Below are 19971 nucleotides of genomic sequence, written 5' to 3' on the forward strand. Positions count from 1 at the left end.
GATCAAAATCTCAAAGAGTTCCTCTGTCTTATAAAGAAAAAAAAGATACATAAAAAAAGTAGTTATAAAACAATGCAATCAGAATAAATACTGCATGTCATGGAGCACAGAAGGGAAACTCCTGACTCAGCAAGGGTACTGGGGAAAGGAAACATCAGACCTTCTTTAGTGTAGATAATGCTAGAACAATCTTAAAGGGCAGATAGAAGATAATGAGGAAGAAAGGGCCAGAAAGTACAAGAAAAAGACATGTTCTGAGAACTATATCTAATTTGGTATGACACAAGCATTGATAAAGGCAAAAGGGTGAGGGTAACCCTGAGGAAGTGTGTAAAAAGTGTGTAAAAAGCCATGTCATGGGAGACTTTCCTTGCCATGTGCTAATAAATTGCAATTTGATGCTAAAGGCAATGAGAAACCACTAGCAAGTTTTAAGAAGGGGAATAAGAAGACTGAGTTTGCATTTTAGAACAGTCTTCCAGAAGACTGAAGACTAGAGTCAGGGAGGCCAGTTAGGAGGCTTCTAGAGCCTTCTTTTCAAGAAAATTGCAGTGGGATAAGGAGGGACCAGATACCAGAGATATTAAGAATCAAATCTTATTGCCAACTAATTGGAAGAGTGTAATATGACTTCCACATTTATAGCTATGTCTACTGTGTTAATAGGAGAGAGAATTCAATAGAAGGATCAGGTTTGGGGCATGAATAAGAATAATGAACAAGGGACTTTACAGTTTACAAATGAAATTGACAGATACAATTTTATTAGTGCTTTAAACATCCCTCTGAGGGTTATCCTCATCTCAGATGGGAGCCCTTAGCAGAGAGGTCAAGTGACTTGTTTAAGCTCCTACAAGTAGTAGAGGGAAGAACTAGAACTTAAACCCTTTCTAAATCCCATTTTCTTTCCACTATATAATCCAACACACATAACAATAGTAGCAGAATAGTAATGATGATAGCAAATGTATGTGGGGCCCAGGTTCTATTCCAAGAACTTTATATTTATCAGCCCAGTGATTCCTCACCACAACCACGCTCGGTGGGCATTGTTGTCTACATTTCACAGCAGAAGCTAATAGGGCACAAGGAGATGATACAGCAGTGAGCTGTATCAGCTGGGTTATACCTATTACCATTTTTCCTGTGTGGCAGATCTAAGTGCCATGGCAAGCAGAACCACGGAGCCATAAGTCAATGACTTGACTTCTTCTTCTTGCATTCTTCACCAGACATCAGGTTTCTTTCTGAGCCTGTGGTCTAGGGGAATCCAGACCCAGGTCCTCATTGTTTTAACTCATATATGAAAGAGAACCATTCCCCCCCCACCCCCAATTCCTTGAGTTTATAGGCAAGGATATCCAGCACCTCTTAGATGGGCTGCTAGTGTTGCTTTTTGGAAGCTAGAACCAGTCTCTGTTGATCCAGTTTGAGTTTTCAATAGGGAACCATTTTCCAGCAGCATTACTGTGCTGGGCTGTGCTGTCCTGGAGCGGGATAAACAACCTTAGGCTTGACTGCCCAATGCATCAGGCTGTGGAAACAGCCCTCTGGAGGACACTACTCACCAAAAGCCCATTAGCCAATTACTCAGAGCCCGTTTAGTAAATGAGCTCTTTCTGTGTACTAATTGGGGCCCTGTAAAAGTAAATTTGCAGTGAGAAGCTGGCTCTCTGTGGCCAGATTCCTCTCTGGTGCACCTCAGAATGAGGGTCCTGGAGAGGCAGAATGGATCAGTGAGTGATACAGCCATTGGTGGTACAGCTGGTACTTACCAGCTATGTGGACATCAGCAAGTTATTCTGGCCTCAGTTTCCTCCTCTGTGAAATGAGGATTATAGGGCCTCGTTCATGGGATTTGGGGGGCTCAGATGAAGTAATACACCTGTGCCCAGCACATAGGAACTATTCAGTAAATGTTATATGGAATTGTTTTCTGCCCTTGCTTATTTATGTAGAACAACCCACCTTATTCCAAAGAATGTAATGTAAAAAGCTGAGAGGAATCCATATAAATTCACTCAGGTTTGATTACTCAAGTTTTAGTAATATATTTACTCAGGGTATCTGTGATGTCTGCTATCCTCCTCATTTGGCAATTAAGACATAATGTATTGTTAGTTTGCATTACTGTGTCACTAAGTGACTTTTCATACACCTAAGCATTAATTACCTCATCAGTTCAATTTCATGCTCCTTGAAGACAGATTCCAGGTACCTACATGCCTCCCAGTACCATCCAAACATTAAGTAGATATTCGTTTATTATTGATGTCCTTGAGTAAATTGTCATTCCTGATGAAAGTCAGCTGAAGTGAATATTGGTGTGTTACTACCTACTACAAAATACTTAATTCTTCAAGATTGAAATTTTCCAATAAATTTAATTTCTATTCATGATTTGGTGTCAAATTAGACATACATACAGTCAAATCCATAGGGCAAAACAGTAATAAAATAAACTAAGGCAAAAACTTATTCTACTCATGAATCATAGTTGTTTAATTTAAGAGGACTTTACAAAGTTAAAGTAGATGAATACTAAAGCTTTCATGGTCTTACCTCCCCTGGAGCTGGGCAACAATTAGCCTAAGAAGTAGAATAGACTCTGGAAACTCAATTGAAGTTCTGCCTAAATTAACTGTTACTGTCATTGAAGTTGTGCAAACTCAGTCAAACAATCCTATTGTCTGATAAATGTCAAGACCATTTTAGTATTCGTAAAAATAATGTGCTTGCATATTATTGAAACTACATTAAGCCAACAGCCATTGTATGGGTTTAAGTACTTGATGATGATTTATTAGAAGTTATAGTTTTCAAGGTAAATATCAGAAATAATAACTTTGTAATGTGGTAATACCCAACTCTATCTAATCTTTTTAAATTTCATCCTTAAAGGTATAAAAATAATATGTTATTGTTTAAAAGAAAAATAAGAAAAAACATGTCACATCTTTCATTAAGCATAGGAAACAGTTGAATGGAAAGACTTAGGTAAAGAGACCTATCATTCAAACAGACTTAGGTAAAGAGTTAAGTTACTCTTCATTATCAGGCTTCTACGGAAATAATTTTGTACTTTAAAAAAAAAAAAAGGAAAGAAAAGAAAACACTGAAATAGCTTCCTTTCTTTAGCATGGTCCTTTTCCTGATTTCACAAGCAGAAGCAAATACAATGTGACTAGCTAATTCCCAGCTGCATAAAGATTTAAATCCATGTCTGAACACTGGACAATCAAATTATGTAGTACTACAGTAACCAGAAATAAACTCAACACATAAAAGCAGTTTATTCAGTATTATTAACACAAATGAAATTTACATCTATAGTCCTATGCATTAAAAGTAACTTTTCCTATGTCAAATAGCAATATTTTGCTATGCCAATCAAATTAAACCACCAGAACCATACAGAAAGAAATCAATTCTATAACAAACCTTTGAAAAGTATGGCATTTATCATGTTCAAGACAGGTTAATTCCAGTTCTAAACAAACTTTATTCCAAACAAGGGCTTTTGTTTTTATTCTATTCTTCATTGGAAATGTACTTAACATAAACATTCTGTCAGTCTAGCCACAAAATCCTTTTTCTTCCACCCTATGTGAATTAAAAAGAGAGAGGAAAACAGAAACAAAAAACAAATACACACACACACACACACACACATACACAACCTTACCAGACCCAGACAAATTTAACCGTATTGATTTTAGGCAAAAGTGGGACTAAAATCCTATACCAAGAATGAGAGGCTAGAAAAATTCTGGTGAGAAATGTTTATAGAAAAAGCTGTGTCCCCTTGTTCCTTGTCAACAGTGCTTTGGAAACTAATTGTAAAATCACCTTAGGAAATGTACTTAACTAGTGGGAAAGAAGCCATCTTTAATGGTTTCTGAAGCCCTGAACTACACAGAGCTCTACAGATGAAAACTGATAGCCTCAAGTAGGGCCCTAACCTGAACAATAACTGCATCATCCACACTACCTGAATCATGTTCCTAAATTAGCAGCCTCTGCAGCCTCCATTAGTTCGTATTTGAAAGACATAGTCAAGACCAGTCTTCCAAATCATGTACCACAATAGCCTCATCTACAAGTTATGAGCAGATGAACAATACAGATGAGGCAAAAGGAACAATGTCTGCTCTAAAGCGCATACACTCTAAAGCGCATACAAAGTGGAATGGAAGGAAAAGAAATGCATAGGGTGCACATTTTAAAGCAAAAAGAGACCTTACCGGTAACCTAGTCTGGTCTTAGAGCTTCCATCACATGGGAGTGTGCGAGTGGAAATGCAGGAGGCAAAAAGATTTCCCTCTGGCAAAGAAGAAATGAACACATGGTGCCAAATGCCTGTGGGGCTTCTCAGGGTTTGTGCAGGTACCTGGTTGTTCTCCCCAGCTTTTCAGCTGGAGATTTGAAATTTGCGTTTAGTTAAAACCAGTCCACTGAAACATCAAAGTGAGTTTCTTTGTTTTGCCTTAATTTTACCATATGCTTCCTAATGAATTCATTACACATTCACTTATTAAGTCAATAAATGTTTACGGAGAGCTACCAAGTATCAGGCATGGCCCTCACTGCTGGGGTATAGCAATGAACCAAGCAAGAGAAAAGTCTCTGGGAGGGGACGATCAATAAACAAGTGCAGACACATATATATCAGGTATTGGTGAATGATATAGAGAAAAGAAATCAGGGTGAGAGTCAAGATTGTCAGAAGATGCTATTTTATGTAGAATGGTCAAGGCAGGCCTCACTGATAAAGTGTCACTCGAGACAAGATTTACAAGAGAAAGGGAGCAAATCTTGAGAATATATAAGCTAAGCATTCCAGGCAGGGGAAGCAGCAGGTAAAACCATTTTTGACACGTGCAGGGAACAACAAGGAGGCCAGGCTGGATTTGAATGAGAGAAGAGAGTAGTAGAGCAGGAGTAAGTGGGATGTTTAGATGAGATCAGGTAGGATCTTCTGGGCCACAGTAAGGTCTGTGCACTGCATGCAGAGTGAGATGGAAAGTCATTAGAATGCTCTGAGCAAAGAAGTGGCATAGTCTGATCTGGCTGATGTGGAAAGAGTGGGGCACCAGGGAGCAAGCAAAGGGTACTTCGGGGAATTGCCATTAATTGGTAGCAGCCACTAAGAACTTGTTTCTTTTAAGACCTCAGCTCATCACCTGCTACCACAGCCACTACCAGTACCTACACCCAACCCAGTAGATCTAAGCAAAACCAGGAGGAGAGAGCGGTCACCTTACGAGTGTGTAGAGCAGCAAGCATCCTCTCTTCTTAGACTTCTCCATCATCTCTTTCTGTAATATTAAAGGGACTCAAATGTCCTCCCCACCTCTGCAAAGTCAGGGACTGTGATCATTTCTTGCCTGAAGTCCTGAGCAATGGGATCCTCTGAGTTCCCAGTGTGGCAGTGGGACCAAGGGCAAGAACAAGATGACCAAGGAATGATAGGCAGTGTTGTGAGGCAGCCTGTATGCATACGGTTTTATGGTTTACCGGAGCAAAGATTGAGAAAACCCCTCTTTGTGAACAAGTGCCAGAAAACAGAAGGATTTAAGCACTTCCAGAAGGGTCATTCAATGAAGGAGAGGATCCTAAAGCAAGGGGCCACAGAGTGAGTGGCCTGCCATGGTGTGGGCTGAAGCTGCCAGTAAGACGTGGGCACTGAGCCAGGTCTCCTGGACCAGTATACTGGGTAGGGCACGTATGAAGAGAGCATTCCCATGAGCACACTTAAGAGGTCACTCTTTGGGGCCCTGCCCCTCAGAACGGTGACAACCAGTTGATAAAACGAAGGCAAACTAAAGGGCTCCGAGAAATCCTGAAAAGCCCCTTACCCTACCATTGCTTCTTATGTGATAACAGCATTCTAGAGATATCTCACTGAGGAATTTGCAAATACAGCTTTCTCTGCCTACAGTTTAAATTGTGAAAACACCCCAGTGAATATCTTCTACATTAAAAAAAAAAAAAAAAAGCCATAGTGAGGGAATGATTAAACAGAGCTTACATGATTCACCTTTTACGGAATTAAATTGAAAACAATTCAACACAGAAAGTTTGAACAGTTTTCTCACAGAGTCATATTCACTTGTTCTTGGGGGTTCTCCAAATTTTTAAAAAGGCAAAAATAACAGTTTCAAAAAATGGACTGTTTTTAAAATCATGTATGATTAAAATCTTTAAAAAAAAAAATAAAAAAAAAAATAAAATCATGTATGATTAACCTAAGAAATATTCTCATCTATAGGAAAAGCACTGGAATGGTTCTAGGCTGCCTCTTCCTTTTTAACTATGATTTGATGAGTAAGTCACTTCACTTGTAGTGATTATGTCCTCATGGAAGAGCTGCAAGGTAGAAAGTGTTCCTAATCTGCAGTCCTACAGTCTTCTGGGGAGGGGTTCCTCTTAATATCACCTATCATCCTTTTATTACTGCACCGTATCCTGGAGCCCACTTGTGAAGTCCTCATGGGCATCTCTCAGTTTTGCCTACCTTGCATTTACCTCCCACCAACCACTAATAAGAACACCCCAATTTTTATGGCGAAATCATACTGCCTACACTCAGTATACACAGTCTGGATGGGACTGGACACATCCCGTGAATCCAGTTGTTAACACAAAAACTATTTCTGTTCAATCAATATTTTCTGAAACTAAAGTCACACTGATTGGTTCAAGGACGATCTCATGATTCAAGCTGTCTAATCAAGCTAAGTCAAGCACTGCCCAGAGAAGTAAGAGGAACTTATTCTCTTTTGATCTCTTCAAGATCAGAATCTCGATCCTAGAAGAGAAAAGCCTAAATCTGCCAGCAACAATCACAAAGAAAGAGTCTGAGGGTTGAAGAAAATCCACATAAAAGCAGAATCAGAATATGGAGAAGAACTAGATCTCTTTAAACTATTAAGTCCAATTAAGAAGAACTATCCTTGGATCTGTCACTTGAACAAATAAAATTCCTTATTTCTGGTTTTTGTAACTAAAACCAGTTTCTGTTACATTTTTTGTACCTGAGAGAGATGTGTCTGATACACATGGTCTATGAATTTAAAAATGTATTCAGATTAATATAGATATACAAATATTTCTATAAAATATGTAAATAATATACCAAATAAAATATAAATCAGTGTAAAAGTTTTCTAATTTTTATTAGAAATCTATAGCAATCTCTAGCAAAGGTATAGTCAGAAAATTCCAACAGTCCTTTAGGTTTTAAGATCTTATGATGTTTAAAAGTCTTTGTATTACATAACTCAAGGTATACACCTGTGCACAAAATGGTACAGGGGACGTTTGTCTACAGAGATTAATCAAAATTAATCAATAAGCAGCTGTATACCTTTGCCTGATATTGTGAAATGTGGTTACTTTGAGACAATGATGTTACATTGTGGGTTTTGCAGATTAGAGACATGGAAATAGGGTTGTGAATTCTGAGTAAGACAAAAAAAAATAAAATAATAAATCCGAAAGATGCCTTTTGTTTTGATCCTTCCTTTGGTGCCAGTGGAGATTTCACACTGGGTAATATAAATCAGCAACGTGCTAATTAAGCTGTGTTTCTCACTGTAAGGTCTTTCTGTGCTTCCCTCAAAGTGATAACAAATGGAACATCATCATTTTCCTTAGATCTGAGATCACAAAATGTCCATGAGTAATATATAGTTGTAGTGATACAATAGCCAGCAAAAAAAAAAAAAAAAAAAAAAAAAAAAAAACAGGCTTTAAATATCACCCGCCACAAAACTTGGAATATAAAATGTGAAATTTGCAGAGGTATGACTAATGGGGTGATTTCTATTTTTCCAGCAACTGAACACCCAGTCCATGAACTGAGCACATATAATACTTAGAAAACAGTCTTAGAGAAAACTGACAGATATATAGGGCATTTTATCTTGCATTATGTGATTTGTAGAAGTAATCTCAACTGGAAGTACTTCAAAGGAAGGCATTAAACAAGTGTAAAATAACTAATCTACAAGTATTTATTAAGTGTTTGCTATGTAGGCAGCCAAATCCAAGGTGATTGAGGAGGAAATAAGAAAGTGCAGTCTGAGGACCCTGTTGAGAGTGACTTGCTAACTATGTCCCCCTCTCTCAGCCTCATCCCCTCCACATGTTCCTGAGACTAATTGATTCAAAACACAGTATGACTCACTTCATTGTCCAGTTCAAGCATCTCCAGGGGTCCTCTGCTGCCTCCTCAATACATACTGGATCTCTTCGGTTGGCATAAACTAATCCCAACCTAATTTCCTTGTCTTACCCCCCAGTATTCCCCTTTGGGTGACATCAATCCAGGTTAGCATTTTTATCTGAGAAGAATTTATTCTACAATGGCTATGAAAATGCTCACAACAATGACTACAAAGAGGACAAAGATGAAGAGGAGGAAGAGGAAGAAGAGAATGGCATTCTTTGACTGGTAGCCTTGTGCTAAATATTAGCCACTGTGTTAGGCATTTAATGGCCGTAAGTCTCCTTATAACCCTATGAAGTAGATACTGTTTTCATCCCCACTTCTTTCTGTTGAGGTGAACTTGGCATAACATAACCTAACCATTTTAAAGTGAATAAACATTTAGTACATTTACAATATTGCATAATCACTATCTCTATCTGGTTTCAAAATGTTTTCATCAACCTAAGGAAACCTCATATTCATTATTCAATTGCTCCTCATTCTCCCCTCCTCTCAGTCCCTGGCAAGGACCAATCAGTATTCTGTCTCTATCTACATTTTTAAAGATTATTTATTTATTTATTTGAGAGAGAGAAAGAGAATGAGCAGTGGGGAGGGGCAGAGAGGTAGAGAGAGGGAGAGAGAGAAGCACGCTCTCCACAGAGACACAGGACTTAACCCCAGGACCCGGGGATCATGACCTGAACCGATGGCAGACCTTTAACCAACTGAGCCACCCAGGCGCCCCTCATCTACATTTTTAAGATGAGAAATTCAGTCTTAGAGAGGAGAGGCTACTGGTCCAAATTCTCATTGTAAGGAATAAAGGACCTGGAATTCTGTCTCTTTCTTCAAAACAACTAAGTGATAAGGCTTTTGCAACACAATTACTTGAAGAATAAAGTTATCCTGAATACAGGGTCTAGAAAGAGATTGAATGATATATGTTGGGGAACTCATAACTTTAAAATAAACTAGATCCCCTGCTGCCTGGAAGAAACAACATGTCAACTGTCCTTACCCTGAGAGTCCCGCGAAATTTCTTTCTAGTCAGTGTTTGCTCCTACCATTTATGTTTTTATAATATGAATTGAACACCTACTATGAGCTCAGTGTGTAATTCTAACCTGTAAGTACAATCCACTAAATTTTTTATGCTTTTAAAGCTTCCCAAAAGGGACAAAGTTCAAGACAAAATATTGATAAGCCCATATATGCCACACTTGGCAAAATGGGCCATTTTGTTTCTTTCATGTTGGTTTCCAAGTTCCTTTGTAGAATATAGTATGCATATTATGTAATATCTTATAGAGAGGATGTAAATAACCCAAACTATAATAGGATATGCACACCGCAATATTATAATTGCATAATACTATAAGTTATGGTAGTTTAATACAAATCCAGATATAATATTATTATACGTAGAAAATCATACAAATTAACTCTAAGAGCCTGATACTCTAAGACATCACACCTGACTCCAAGATGAACCCCTACAATGGCTGTCTGATTTATGTTCTTTTTTTTTTTTTTAAGATTTTATTTATTTATTTCACAGAGATCACAAGTAGGCAGAGAGGCAGGCAGAGAGAGAGGAAGGGAAGCCGGCTCCCTGCTGAGCAGAGAGCTGGACCTGGGGCTTGATCCCAGGACCCTGGGATCATGATCTGAGCCAAAGGCCCACTGAGCCACCCAGGTGCCCCTGATTTATGTTCTTAATTCCACCCCTGCTACTGCTTTTATTCAGGGGATGCCTGAGACAGACATACAGAACCAATGGAGGAAGCTGCAAAAAAAAAGAGAATTAAGAAATCAGCTTGCATGATTGTGAAAACCAGAAGTACAAAGTCTACTGAGCAGGCTAGGAACTCAGGAAAGAGTTAATATTGCAACTCAAATACAAAGACAGTCTGAAGGCACATTTCTTCTTTTTTGAAGAACCTCAATCTTTTTCTCTTAACGCTTTCAACAGATTGGATTAGCCCCATCCACATTATAGAAGGTAATATGCTTTACTCAAAGTCTACTTATGATCATCACAACTAAAAGATATCTTCATAGTAACACCTAGATTGGTGTTTGATCAAATTTCTGGCCACTGCAGCCTACCAAGTTAACACATAAAATTAACCATCACAGGGTAGTTAAGTTATGAACTAAATTTTGTTCCACCCAAATTCTTATGTTGAAGCCCTGACCTGTGACTGTATTTGGAAATTCAGCCTTCAAGGAAGTAATTAAGGTTACATGAGGTCATAAGGGTGGGGCCCTAATCCTATAAGACTGCTATCCCAATCAGAGGAGAAGGAGACACCAGGGTCCTCTCTCTTTTTCTCTCCCCCATGCACACAGAGGAAAGGCTATGTGAGCACATAGCAAGAAGGCAGCCATCGAAAAGCCAAGGTGAAATGCTGCACAAGAAATTATCCCTATTAGCACTTTGATCTTGGATGCTAGCCTATAGACATGTAAAATAAATAAATAAATAAATTTCTGCTGTTTAAGTCACGCAGTCTGTGGAGTGATAGTTCTGACAGACTAAAACACACCCTAAATCTCTTCCCGGTGGAATATCCAGGTGTTCACTGAGAACACACATCTGACACTGCCGTCCTCTGTACAAAACTTTCCAATGACTCCTACTGCAGTCAAGGTAGAAGCCAATATCATTAAAGGCCTGCCCTGACCTATGGGATCTGTTCACACAGGTTCCCTTTCTTTCTCAATGACTCCTTTTCCCTCATCCATGCCTTTCCAGCTATTCTGCCTCTCCCTGCTATCTCTGGGCCATATCAGATCAGATCCCAATTCATAGATTCTGTCCTGGTGCTTCCTTCCTCCTAGGATCACTGTTCCACTCTCATTTCCTCTGAGTCAATCCTCAAACAACCCCTCCTGAGTGAGACTTACGTTGCAACCAGCCTTCACCACCACTCCCAGTGTCACTCTGCTCCCAGCATCTCTGGCCCCCATGTTCCCACTCCACTTTATCTATCCTCTCAGTAGTCCCAGGGAGAAAGTGTTGTTACTACCCCCATTTTATAGATGAAGAGACTGAGGAATAAATGGTATAATTATCTTGCCCTTGCCCATCAATCCCCAAAACAGAGTGACCAGGGTATGAAGCTAGGCAATCCTACTCTAACACTACACCCTTCATCACTCAACTAGACTCTCACTGTTTTGCGGAGAAGGGGTGTGTGTGTGTGTGTGTGTGTGTGTGCATGCCAGCACACACTTTTTGCCCATTGTTTCATTTAATTGCCTAATGATTTTGTGAATTTGACATGGTTCCCTTTATACAAATGTGGTACAGCTTTTTAGAAGAGATTAGGCAACACAGCAAATGAGAGAATTCACATCTTCTTCCAAAATCTAGGTCTCCACTACTCCATGCTATTGCTGATCATCTATTGTGAAACTGGGCCCCACAGGTTAATGAGGTTGAAACTCACAGGAGTTTAAAGCTTGTTTTTCAGAGAACTGATTCCCCCCCTAATCAGCTACTGTGCCTTTTTCAGACCCCCCTCACAAATCCACTAGCTGTCTCTGCAGAAGCCTGGACTCAAGGTCAACTGATGTGGTTCCAGCCTAGAAACAAGCAAGGCCCTGCAATCCTTACCAGAGTTAACAAGCCCAAGACCCCATGCATTCTCTTCTAGCTCTTGGTGCATGCCCACAGCCCCTTCCTCTTGTCCTAAAATAGACTTCCGATGTCAGGGATTGAATTTTGCCTCATTCTGATGTTAAGTCTCCACACTAATGTGAACATGAGATGCATGGTACATACATGCTTGCTCAATACAGGTTCTCCCCAAATTCCCTCATGAATAATCTTAAATTTCCCTAGCCTTTTATCAAGATGTATATAATCTCAACCCTTATGGTTATACAAAACTTATTCTCTTCCCCTTGAGGATGCAGATTTGAGGCTTGCCCTTCCATCTTCTCATTTGGTTGCCTGTCAAATGGTTTCCTTGCTGTGTGTCTGATGTCTCTGTGGTTGGTTTGCTGTGTATTGGACTGATGGACTTGGGTTCAGTTTCAACTATGGATAATATGGATATTACATAAATATGAATCTGGAATGAGTTTAGAGATAAGACTCCCATATGAGTTAGAGCCTTCTCAAAGACAGAAATTAGTAGTTTTGGTGTATACTTGTTGTATATAGGGGCTAATGGACATATGCTTTATAGGATTTACTCCTTGTGATCATAGCTAACCTTTATATAATCTACATATTTTGAGCTGAGGGATCCCAGAAAATCTGTTATAATGCATGTAATTCCAATATTAAAAATGAAATCTATGAATTATGGTATTACTATATTCCACTAAACCTTTTAAAATTACAACAGAGTATTTTCTAGAACTCTTTCTTTTGTAACTAACAAAGACCCAGACCTAGAAAATGAAGGGAATATATAGACCTAAGTTGAGAGACAAGTCAGCCTAAGGTAAGGTTTGATCAAGCAGCTCAGAGGGTCTCACCAAGAATCCAGGTTCTTTCCATCTATCTGTTCTGAATTCTTTATACCTGCTTCAGTCTCAGGATTCCCTCAGAGCCCCTGAAGCTCCAGGCTCTCCCTAAGTGAAGGTAACATAGTGGCCAGAGGCTCAGACTTCTTTTTCCCATACCACATGAGGAAGACCAAGCATCTCCTTTCATAGTTCTAATGGAAGGGAGAAAAATAATCTTTGTGGAAATGCCAACAAATGATTTCTTGCATCTCTTTATCTCTAATTAGGTTATACCTATTTTCTATGTCCCAATCACAGTGTCTCAAGAATGGGATTCTCTGATTGACTTGGACAAATTAAGAGCTCCTCTTTGAAACTAATAATGGAGCCATTCTCGCTGAAATTAGGTGGCTGAAATGGGGACCAAATGAATTGCTTGGAGGAAATGTGGGACAATGTTAGAAAAGCTACCACATGTCCACTGGAAAAGAGTAAGGTATAAAACCATTTGGGGTTTCTAATACCTTATCGGGGTATTGGTCTCTCCACTGATTGCTAAGTGTGGCACCTCGCCTGATACAAGACAATGAGGAGAGTGTGCAGAGGATGTTAATGAGGGTGGGTGTTGGGGGGGGTGGCCTTTCATCTCCTGAAGTGAGAATTAGTAGAGCAGGCATATGCAAGAATTGGGACAACCTGAGGGGACTCAGTGCCTTAGGTCACCCCTGAGTATCAAAAGTTATGAGGCGGAGAAATAGGAGGAAAGCAGAGAAGTTCAAGAAAGAGGACGAGCTTTTGCCTACTTGACAACTTTGCCTTCTCTGGGAGGAATGAGCTGTAGGATGGGCAGGCTACAGAATGAAAAGAGAGAGTTTCTGCAAAAACAAGCATACATTATAGAAATTCTCAGATGGGATGATCCTCCAGAGAATTTTGTTATATCCTAGCTAATTAGCCAAGGAGATAATTCATTTTACTCTTGAGAATCCGGTTTTCCCTGGGGGAAGGGGGGAAATATTCAAGGTCTGCAAAAAAGAGAGTTCCAGACTACTGTGAGTGTTGCTAAATACCAAACATTCCTTCTCCCTGGCTGGAGCCCAGCAAGGACAAAGCAAAGACAAAAGATCTGGCTTTGGGAGTAGCCACTCCCCTCACACTTTGCTCCACCTCCATCCTTCTAATCCTCCTCTACCCTCCCCTAGCATTTAGCCCAGAGATAGCTCACATCCTGGGAATGCAGATCCTGGAGAGAATTCCTTTTGTTACTGCCAAAATACACAGGAGGGAGAATCATGCAGTACAATGTGGGTGGAACACAAGGGAACAAAAGGCATGCCCAGTGCTCAGTGAATTGGAAGAGCCTTGCTGTATTAAAATGGGTGATAGCAGACAACTGCAGAGATGGTCTTAAGCAACAGAGTCCCCCAGTCCCCCAGTGCAGAACAAAGCTGACCAGAGTCAAAATGAAGGTGTGGTTATACCTAAAGAGGAGATATAGCAAGAGAAAGAAGTTCAGTAATGAAAACATGGGAATTGGGCAGAATTTTGGATCAAATGTGTGCTCAGCACATTCAGGGACTAGAAGCCCTAGACAACTAGTACAGTTTTTTGTGCCTCCCCGCCCCCATCCCCAACCTTGGAGGAATAGCATCATATTAGAGATGGGTGCATCAGGCTACAAGATGCTTTTAGTCCTTGCTATACCTTGATCACCTAGCCAGCTTTTAAGCTTTTCTTTGTTTCACTTACAACTTTCTTCCTGAAAGAGAATGTGTTGATTAATTGCTATCTTATGTCCTTGACAGTTGTATTTCAAGTCATAAATTAATAAATTGGCATTTGGTTTTATCTATCAGTGTCTTGCAAGTTGCTAAATATGGGTCTATTACATGAAAAACTGATATACTCTGGGAATACTGACAACAAACACTTCATTTTCTTTTTTTTTTTTTTAAGATTTTATTTATTTATTTGACAGAGAGAGATCACAAGTAGGCAGAGAGGCAGGCAGAGAGAGAGAGAGAGGAGGAAGCAGGCTCCCCACTGAGCAGAGAGCCCGATGCGGGACTCGATCCCAGGACCCTGAGATCATGACCCGAGCTGAAGGCAGCGGCCTAACCCACTGAGCCACCCAGGCGCCCCAACATTTCATTTTCTGAATAAGTACTGTGGAGGAGCAGAGCCATCTCTGGCTAAGATAATGTTCTCTGAAGGGTCCTTCCCAGGTGTCTGGATGGACTCTCTAGGTGTTGTCCCTTTTGCTCATGCCTTCAAACCACAACAACAATGCAGGGTAGTCAGGAAAGTCAACTTCATTGTAAAGGATTAGCCTCCACTCCAATTAGGTGAGGAGAGGTGTTTATGTGTTGAAATTTGAGGGTCCCTTCTTTCAAAGTAGTCAAAAGTCAAAACATCATATGGAACTTAAGAGCTGTAGTGAGTCCTCATTGTACAAGTGATGACAAAGAATCTCAAAGAAATCAAGTGACTCATTTATGGTCACATGTTTTTGACAAAAACAGGACCCAGGATTCTTGGTTTAAATCTCAGTTTCTTTCTATTGCACCACAATGGTCCCAAAAGACCATCAAAGTTATCACTATATCCACAAAAAGTCATCTTTCGCCTCCACGGTTGTTATTAAGTGAACTAAATTTGTAAATATAGCCAATTCCAGCTGATGTCCTCCCTCCACCATAAATTGTAGACATTTTTCATTGCATTTCAAAGGTAAAATGCTCTAATTTGTAATCAAATTATAGTTACCCTGATGGGTCTTCCATTTCCTTATTACAATGATCCTAAGACTTCACATAGAATTTCAATGTAGAGAAAGTGAAATACTAATTTAATAAATTGTCAACTTAACTTGAGTTCTCATTTTTACATGACACACAGTAAGTTGCTGATAATGTCCAGACGGTCAAGTGTTAATTTTGGTATGAGGAGATTATACTGTTTGGGTTCTTGAAGAACTGGCATGTATGCTTTTGTTGGGTAAAGAAAATTATACAGCCCATGGTATTTTCCTTTTTCGTCCTGGCTGATGGGTGACTCAACAGTAAATGTAATGCTCAGTCACAGGAATTATTCTAGGTATGTTTTGGGATATTTGCATGCTTCACTCTGAGCCAGCCATGTGGGGCTCAAGCCACCCTCAGGCAGAGCTGCCCAAGAAGAAACTATACAGAGATGATCGAGAGTCCGGTAATGAGTAACCTATGCTGCATCTGGAATGAACTAACTAAAATCTCAGCAAGATAAACAGCCAGAAAACTAGAACAAATAGTGTATTGGGCTAAGAAAGAAACCACAGACAATAAAATAGGAGGGAAACACGTTAGCTAAAGACTGAAATCTAAAGAAGAAAGGGGCTAACCAGGACAAAAGTCCTGTGAATTCAGTTAAGCAATCTTACATCTACATTGTGAGTGTCTTAATCGGTTTCCCAGCTCAGATGCCTAAAGAGTCAACTTCCTTTAGTGTGACACCTTTGTTACTAATCCATCTAATTGACTATGTTAACTTTGTTTTAAGCCACATCTATTCCTATATGAAAGTAAGTAGACAGAGTCTAAAATATGTGGATGGACTTCAATGACCTTTCTTTAAAAATCGTCACTTGAGGCAGTCATGTGCTAGGAGAGTTGAGGAACAGCTAGTAAGAAGGCAAGTATTGCTGGAGTGGAATGAGGCAGAGAGAATAATAGCAGAGAAGATTCAAGAGTTTGAAAAAGAAAGGTTTTCACTATTATGCTATGATGTGAAATAGAAAACCATTAAAGAGCTCTAAGCAGGATATTTATATGATCTGACTTACGTTTTAGAGGATAACTTCTGCTGCTGTAAGACAGAGAAATGGGGAACCAGTTAAGAGCCTATGTCATTAGTCCAGGAAAATATCGGCCCCTCATACCTAGGTATTTCTAGATAAAAGAGAAGGGAGAGACAAAAGAAAGAGAAAAGACGAATAACCCCAAGATTTCAGCCTCAAGTCATTATTAGTAAGGAGTTGCTATGGAATAAGATACTGTGCCAATTTAAAGGACGTACATACAGAGGATGAACAGGACATGGTGATGAACAGAGCTGAGAACTCACAGTCGAGACAAAGAGACGGACAAAAAGCAGGATATTAATAAAAGCAAGTTCCATTTCTTATATGCTCACTTTGTACCAGGCACTGAATTAAATAGTCTACACACACCACATAATTCTGTCCGTATAATGACTTGATGTGGTTGATACAATTAGCCTTATTTTACTGAAAGAAAACTAAAACTCAGCGAAGTAAAATGACTTGTCCTAGATCTAGAAGGTGAGAGATAGAGAACTGGTTTGAACTCATGTCTGTCTAACCTCAAACTTACACTCTTAACTAATATATTTCAGACTACCTCTGGCTCAACTTAATCTGAGAAAGGTGGGCAGGATATATGAAGCATGCCCGTGAGTATAGGGAACAGTTTACCTATGACAGAGTGATTGCATGATCACTTTTAATCCATAAAACAAGAAGGATGGACTCAATGATTTCCATGGTTCCTCTCAGCCCTAAAAGCCTATAATTTTAAAACATGGTGATGCTTCTCTTCACTAAAGTGAAAGTCATTTTTACTCCTTAAGATTGAATAGCATAAAACACAATTCTCTTATTTATACAAAGCTATTCCAAGCCAGGCTGAATTGAGCCTCAAGCCTTATACTTTGCCCATTTTAAAATGGAAAGGGCATTAAGGTTAAAAAAAAAAAAAAAATAGCAGTGAACACAGAAGAGTAAATGAAGAAAAAGAAAAGGCACATCAAGGAAGTAAAGGCATCATCATAAAATAAGCAAAGGAAATAAAACGAAGGTTTGGAAAATTGTCATGTTGCAGCATTTTTTATACAGAGACACCTTGATTATTGACCAAAAAAAAATCAGTGACAACTAAAAAAGAATACTGTATGTAAACAGAAACTTTAATTTTCATAGTCTTTCTTGTTCCCAATCCTAGTTTGTAATATCACACCTTCAATTTATCACAATAGCAAAATCATGGGAACATATTTTCACCCGGAGAGGACATAAATCATGTATAGCCAGAAAAAGATAATGCAATATAGTTATGTTTGCCTCTGATTTGGGATATGTCTGTGAGATTAAAGCAAAATTTGGCCTACATTTAAGGAATCATAAAAACAACTTTGGGCTTAATTAGGATGTAACAAGCAGTGTGTTTTTCTTCATCATCATCACTAAATTTATAATGGGCTTCCAGAATGTATATATCTCTGCAGCAGTAGGCAGCTATGGGCCACTTGATTTGCTGATGTTGGAGGCAAATAAAGTTACAATGAAATGGTAACAAAGTGTTCCATTAGCATGAAGAGGAAAGGAAAAGCTCTAAACTTTGGATTTTAAACCATGCTTCATGGAACCAGAGCATCCCAGTTCCTTTCTCTCTTTCTCACTTCATCCTCCTTTAGAAAGCTCCTTGTGTTCTGTCAAATAAATAAAAAAATTAAAAAAAAAAAATCTTAAAAAAAAAAAAGAAAGCTCCGTATGAGGTCATTTACTTAATGACACCTCAAATTTTCATTTTAGCTTTTAAAAATCTGTAAAACTGCATCTAAGATTATAATAAATAAGTCAGATGTTTAAAGATACAAATAGAATTGAAGACTTTAACCCATATATTGGAATCAGTATTGTTTCTAAGTACTTTCTGGGGATGGACAGGGGAAATGACATTCACTTATTATAATGGCTATTATTTTCTTAAAACACATGCTAAACATGAAAACCACAACAGGATGTTCAAGTAACATGAACAGACACCTCAGACAAGAAATTCAAATAACTGATAATAAAACATTTGGTCTTCTTTGAAATTAAATATAAATGAAAACATACATGGAAATAGAATGTCAAATTAGCAAAGTGTATGTTGCATGTATGTGTCTGTTTTAAAGACAGCACTCAGTATTGTTGAAGACATGGCTAAACAGGTATCTTAACAAGAATTAAAGAAAAAAAGTTATTTTCTACAAATCAATTTGAAAAGATATATCTAAACACATTAAAGGGCAAAATTTTGTCCCAGTAATTTTCCATCTAGAACTGCATCCTAAGGACGTAAACAGAAGCTGCATCTAAAAGATATTCTCCAATAAATAAATAAGCTAAATTAAATTAAAATTAAAGGTATTCTCCAAAGATTTCTCATGATTTTAGGTAAACTGTCAGTGTGAGCACATGTATCTAATTCTCCCAATTCTCATATTCATATAGAATATTTCAAAAAATATATATCAGTGATTCTCAGCATTCTCTGTACATTAGAATCTCCTGGGGAACTTGTAAAGTCCCAAATGCCCAGACAACACCCCAGACACTAAATTAGAATTTCTGTTTTTCATTTTCTTGTCCATTGCAGCATTATTCATAATAGCCAAGACATGGAACCAACCTAAATGCCCATCCATAGATGAATGGATAAAGATGTGGTATACATATACAATCACATATCATTCAGCTCTGAGAAAAAATGAAATCCTGCCAACTACAACAACATGGATGCACTTCAGGGCATTATGCTAAGTGAGATAAGTCAGACAAAGAAAAACAAATACTGTATGATCTCATTTATATGTGGAAACTTAAAAAAAAAAGCAAATTCATAGAAACAATAGAATGATGGTTGCCAGGACATGTCAGGTGAAGGGAGTGGGTAGATGTTGGTCAGAGGGCACAAACCTGTAGTTACAAGATGAGTAGGTTCTAGGGATCTAATGTACAGCATGATGACCACAATAAACAATACTATATTACATACTTGAAAGTTCCAAAGAGTAGAACCTAAATGTTCTCACCTCAAAAAAAAAAAAAGGTAATTACATGAATTAATGGAGGTGTTCATTAACTCTACTGTGGTGATCATTTCATAATATATACATACATCTAACCATCACCTTGTATACCTTACAATTATACAATGTTATACATCAATTACATCTCAATAAAGTCTGAACTAAATTAGAATCACTACATGAGGGGTGCCTGGGTGGCTCAGTGGGTTAAAGCCTCTGCCTTTGGCTCAGGTCGTGGTCCCAGGGTCCTGGGATCCAGGCCCGCATCAGGTTCTCTGCTTAGCAGGGAGTCTGCTTCCTCTTCTTTCTCTCTGCTGCCTCTCTGCCTACTTGTGATCTCTGTCAAATAAATCAATTCAAAGAAAAAAAAAAAGAATCACTACATGAGATGATGATGTTAATTAAAATATATATAAATATATATATATATATATATA

The 19971-nt window shown here is 38.7% G+C and overlaps 1 protein-coding gene across 4 annotated transcripts in view; it reads right to left on the reverse strand.

Moving 5' to 3' along the window:
- The window catches only part of LOC131825323 (cytosolic beta-glucosidase), a 112948-nt gene that overhangs the window by 20007 nt on the left and 72970 nt on the right, over positions 1 to 19971 (reverse strand). Inside the window, exon 5 of one of the 4 annotated variants that reach the window (XM_059164634.1) lies at positions 19615 to 19873. The exons of the other annotated variants lie outside the window; for them this stretch is intronic. Within the exon in view, the coding sequence (XP_059020617.1) occupies positions 19734 to 19873 (140 nt within the window). The 3' untranslated portion in view covers positions 19615 to 19733. Of the gene's footprint in view, positions 1 to 19614; positions 19874 to 19971 lie in introns of those variants that run through there. 4 annotated transcript variants of the gene reach the window in all.

This window comes from Mustela lutreola, chromosome 1, assembly GCF_030435805.1.
Source record: "Mustela lutreola isolate mMusLut2 chromosome 1, mMusLut2.pri, whole genome shotgun sequence".
NCBI lineage: Eukaryota > Metazoa > Chordata > Mammalia > Carnivora > Mustelidae > Mustela > Mustela lutreola.